The 5,423-nt window shown below is 43.7% G+C and overlaps 1 protein-coding gene across 1 annotated transcript in view; it reads left to right on the top strand.

Moving 5' to 3' along the window:
• The window catches only part of LOC109925039 (collagen alpha-1(XVIII) chain-like), a 70,784-nt gene that overhangs the window by 45,097 nt on the left and 20,264 nt on the right, over positions 1–5,423 (top strand). Inside the window, exons 11-13 of the mRNA XM_048614688.1 lie at positions 533–568; positions 3,031–3,081; positions 4,930–5,025. Of these exons, the coding sequence (XP_048470645.1) occupies positions 533–568; positions 3,031–3,081; positions 4,930–5,025 (183 nt within the window). The remainder of the gene's footprint in view (positions 1–532; positions 569–3,030; positions 3,082–4,929; positions 5,026–5,423) is intronic.

The raw sequence follows: 5,423 nt of genomic DNA, 5'->3' as shown, positions 1-5,423 counted from the left end.
ACACATGCACCTCACACACACATCTCTCACACACACACATCTCTCACACACACACCTCACACACACACATCTCTCACACACACACCTCACACACACGCACACCTCACACACACTCACATACCTCACACACACACCTCACACACACATGCACACCTCACACACACACACCTCACACACACCTCACTCACACACAAACCTCTCACACACACACACACACCCACCTCTCACACACACCCACCTCACACGCACACACAAACCTCACACACGCACACCTCACATACACACACACCTCACACATACGCACACACACATGCACACACACACACACACACACACACACACACACGCACACACATGCACACACACACACACAAACACCTTCTCGCCCTCAGGTTAACACCACCAGTCTTCTCTCTTTCTTTCTCTCTAATGAGGGCAGCCCTATGGTCTAGTATGACTGTTAACTTTATATGAATAAATTTTTGTTGTATAGAATTACGCTGACGAATTCACATTTAACTTATTTTTATAGGGGCAAAAAGGAGACAAAGGGGATAAAGGGCCTAAGGTCAGTATCCACATTCATTCTGAAATAGAAACCATTGAATGTAAAGTTATAAAACGGAAATTGGAATGGTGAACATCAGAAAAAAGTCTCAATAGGTGCAGGTTGTGATAAAATAAATATGAATTACAGAAGTTATTCTCTTGCTCCTCCAGCTGTAGTCTGGCAACTACTGGCACATTTGTTCCTTGTTATGCTTCTGTAAAGCAGACTGGGATGTTTTACCCTGTTTAAGGTGCTATATCAGTGTAATTTGTTGCTGGTAAATTATTTTGAGTTGATGCTGGAGAAGGCACCCCTTGCAATGCAATAACCCCCAGGCCTGGTGGGTCCAAATTATTGCCAAGATGTGACAGTGCCACGTTCTTAAAGGCAGTATTAGCGAACCCCAGACTCAGGTTGGATTTTGGAGCAAACTATCTCTGAACCAGCACAACACTGGCCCCAGCTAAAAGGGAAATGGTCGCTGGCAAATTTGTCTCATTCAGCCCTGTACTTGTGCCAATTCCTGGGGTCAGTTATCCAGCTCTCGAATGTGTGTTCCCTGTCCAACCCGAAAAGATATCTTTTCTATTTAACATCCTATTCCCTCTGTAACACTCAGCTGAATATTACATGCTCCCCTGTCCCAGTTTACAGTTTTGAATCATAGAACCCCTACAGTGTGGAAACAGGCCATTCAGCCCAACAAATCCACATTGCCCCTCTGAAGAGCATCCCACCCGGATTCATTCCCCTCCCCCTGCATTTCCCAAGTCTAACCCACCTAACCTAAACATCCCTAGGCAATATGGGTAATATGGGTAATTTAGCATGGCCAATCCAACTACCCTGCACATCTTTGGACTGTGGGAGGAAACCCACGCAGACACGGGGAGAATGTGCAAACTCCACACAGACAGTCGCCCGAGGGTGGAATCAAACCCGGGTCCCTGGTACTGTGAGGCAACAGTGCTAACCACTGAGCCACCGTGCCACCCCATGGTTTTGGTAGGGGACCTCAGGTAACCAGGAACAAAAAACACACAAGCAACACAAACTGGTCTGACTCATCTAGTGTACATCAGAGTGGAGCTCTGGTGCAGTCAGTGTGTTCGTTTCCAGGTTTTGTTAATGGCTTTTCCCTCTTGAGGATGGGTTCCCAATGCCGACCTGTGACTGAACCTATATAACACAGAGAGTTGTTGCAGCCCATTCACCATCTAGAAATAAATAAGTGAGGATCCATCGATGCCAATATTTAAACAAAGACAGAAAATGCTGGAAAAACTCTGCAGGTCTGGCAGCATCTGTGCAGCAAGAAATAGAGGTAATGTTTTGAGTCTGGAATGCCTTTTCGTCAGGGCTGAAGGACCATTCTGAAGAAAGGTCCCTGGACATGAAATGTTAACTCTGCTTTCTCTCTGCACAGATGCTGCCAGACCTGCTGAACTTCTCCCACAATTTGTGTCTTTGTTTCAGATTTCCAGCTACTGCCGTATTTTGATTTTATTTGATGCCAATATTACCCTGCCCATGATATCACATGTTTGGTGTAGGTCAAGGGTGGGCAACTGTATTTCTTCAAAGTTTTTAAAGCAGGGAGTAGGAAGTGGGTGCTAATTGGAGGGTGTCCTTCCCCAGCTTGGGGACACTCCCCCCACCCCAGGAGACAGTATCCCCCTCCTCTTCCTGCCTGTGGGTGGTTTGAAACCTCCAATCCAATCCACCCCCCCCCCCCCCCCCCTCAGTTGGAAAAAGCCCCCTGCCCAATGCCCCTGATTAACCAGGGCCCTGGGGATCCTGCTGCCTCTGTGGGCAGCTCTTGCACTGCTGAAGGCTGTTAGTTTTCTTACACTGAGGGGCAGAGTCTCGCTCTGCTCTCACTCCACAGCAGCAGTCTATACGTCACAGGGATCTATACACTGCAACGATCTATACGCTGCAGGGATCTGTGTGTTACAGTGATCTATATGCTGCAGGAATCTATACACCATAGTGATCTATATGCTGCAGTGATCTATACATTGCAGTGTTCTATATGCTGCGGTGATCTATACTTTGCAGTGATCTATATACTGCAGGGATCTATACACCATAGTGATCTGTATGTTGCAGTGGCCTATACAATGCAATGATCTATATGCTGCAGCAATCTATATGCTGCAGGGATTTATATACCACAGCGATCTATATGTTATGGTGATCTACCTACTGTAAAACACTGCAGTGATCTATATACTACAGTGATCCATTTCCTGCAGCAATTTTGAGCCACAGCAATTCATTTATTGCAGTTATCTGTAAGCTGCAGTGATCTACGAAATGCCGCGATCTATGCAACTCAGCAATCTATAAGCTGCAGCGATCTTTGCAACGCAGTGATCTATAAGCTGGAGAGGTGGCGGGGGGTAACTTTCTACCCACTGTTAGCTTGTTTCTGGATTTTAAAATGAAGTGAATTGTCTGATCTTTCTGTTTGCCAGGGTGAAGAAGGGCAGCGAGGACTGCCAGGGATTAGCCATCCTGGAACTAAGGTAATGTTGACCGTTCAGAAAGAAAACAGGACCAAATGTTCAAGTGTAATTAGAGAGGAATGTTAGGGATTGGTCTGTTCAGAATCATTGGGTACTGAGGAGTGTAAATATTGGGAACGGTTATACCAATAGCCTTTAGGAGTGATAAGTCTGTGGTTACTCAGGAGTGATTATGCAGAGGAGAGCAGAGAGCACTCATAAAGACAGAATAACAGATGCTCAGTGCTTCTAAAGTAAAGGTAAAAAACTCATACTTTAAAATAAATATACCCTCAGCTGATGAGATTGATGGTATTTCTTCTTGTTAAGGAAAGTCTTTTTGGTTCAGTTCTTTCACTGGATGGCAGGGCCAGTATTTATTGCCCATTCCTAATTGCCCTGGAGAAGTGAGGGTGAGCTGCCTTCTTAGCCCTCAGTCTGTGTAGTGTCAGGTACCAGGGCTAGGGACAGCAATGATGGGCCCTGTTGCTTCTCCTGTTTCTGGGTCCTTTATCACCCCCTTCCCTTTAAATCCCCACAGAATACAACAATGGCCATTCAGCCCATTGGGCCTGCACCAGTTCCTTCCAAGAGAAATCAACCTCTACCAACTTGTCTACCGTCACCCAACATTTCTCTTTTATTTCAAATATTTATCCTATTTTGTTTTGAGTACAGCTTTGAATCTGTATTCACCTCAGTATCAGGGAGGAATTGCATTCCAAATCCAAAACACTCTTTGTGTCAACATTTTCTGTTATATTCTATCTGGTTTGTTTGTCCATTAACTTATAAAGTCAAATCTGGTACATCTGATTGTCAAGCTTCTGCCATTGGAAACATTTTAAAGTTACTTTGTATTTATTTTAAATCTTCATAATTTGATCACCATTAACCCTCCTCAAGCTCTTAAGGACAACAACCCCAGCTTCTCTATAATCCCTCATGGCAAAAACTGTTCTTGTCAATTTCTACTGAAGTCTCTTCACATTCCTTTTGGTGCCCAGAATTAGAAATCCATAGTTACAGTGAGGTCAAAGTATTTTCCATAGGTTTGGCAAAACCCCTTCACATTCAGATCACTTGCCTTTATTTATAAAGATCAGGTTTCAATAGGATGTACTTTACAACTATAGCTTTGTCAGACAATTGCACACAACTTGATTGCTCATATTGTGCGTATAGCATCATTTCTTTGGACCTGGCCCTGTGTCAAATTTGTTTTCGCAAGGGCTCTTAAGATTTTCTTGAGAGAGTTACTTTTTGATTTTCAGGGCTACTTTTTCATTCTCCCTCGCTCAATTATTAGGTGATACGGTCATGTAATAACAATCCCTTCTGTTTTTGTGTTCACATACACAGTACTTGAAATCAAAAAGAGACAGGATTAGAAGAATTCATCAATATCCTCAATTATCAAAACCTCCATTAAAATTTAAGCCACAACTTACAAGGAAAGTATTAATTCATTAGACACCACAATAGTTACAGTGGTATGGGACAATGAACATAAGTTAGCAGCAAAGTTCTTTTCAATATTACTGATGGACACTGGTTTGAGGGATGAGTGTTGTCTAGGACATTGGGTAGAATTGCAGTGCAGTCCTTTGAAATAGCCCCTTAAGATCTTTTACATCTACCTGAGAGAGCAGGCAGAACCTTGGCTTGACATCTGATCTAAAGGACAACACTCTAAAGGCCACAGTACAGCACTCCCTCAGAACCACACTGGAGGCAGTCAGTTTAGATTTGTGCTCACGTTTCTCAGATATAACTGGAAGGCATGGAGACACAGCCTGCTGCTGACTGAGCTGCATTTTGGATTTGCACTGTAGGAAATTATCTGAAGTCTTTTTTTAATGTTAACAGGGTGAAAAAGGTGACATTGGACCTCCAGGTCCAGTACCACTCTGTCAAGATGGTTCACAGTTTCCTTGTCAAGAATACACCGTTAGTGGTGAAAAGGTCAGTACTTTCTTTGAGTAATATTTTCCCACAAGGGAATGTTATTTTGGCCCTCCCTGCTCTCTAGTTCCCTCACCATGGTCAAAATGACAATTTGTCAGTCTCCATCGAAGGCCTATCCAAGCTCTCTGTAACCACCAGCTAGGAGAAACACAAACCCTCTCCGTTGTGTCTTCTCTGTGTATCTTTTCCTTATCCTTTCTTAACTAAAGTGCTCAGTTTCATCTTACTCCAAAAATGTTGGAACTGCTGGTTTAGAGGGCATATCAAACAGAGAGTGGGCAGAACAATCGCACCATCAGTGAGAGAGGCCGGAACAAACTCTGTAATCAAATTCCATGTCAATATCTTTGGAGAGCAGTCAATGTGTGTGTGTGTGTGTGTGTGTGTGTGTTTTT

Source organism: Rhincodon typus, chromosome 30, assembly GCF_021869965.1.
Source record: "Rhincodon typus isolate 14 chromosome 30, sRhiTyp1.1, whole genome shotgun sequence".
NCBI lineage: Eukaryota > Metazoa > Chordata > Chondrichthyes > Orectolobiformes > Rhincodontidae > Rhincodon > Rhincodon typus.
The sequence above is the reverse complement of the archived record's forward strand: the minus strand, read 5'-3'. Positions and strand labels throughout refer to the sequence as shown.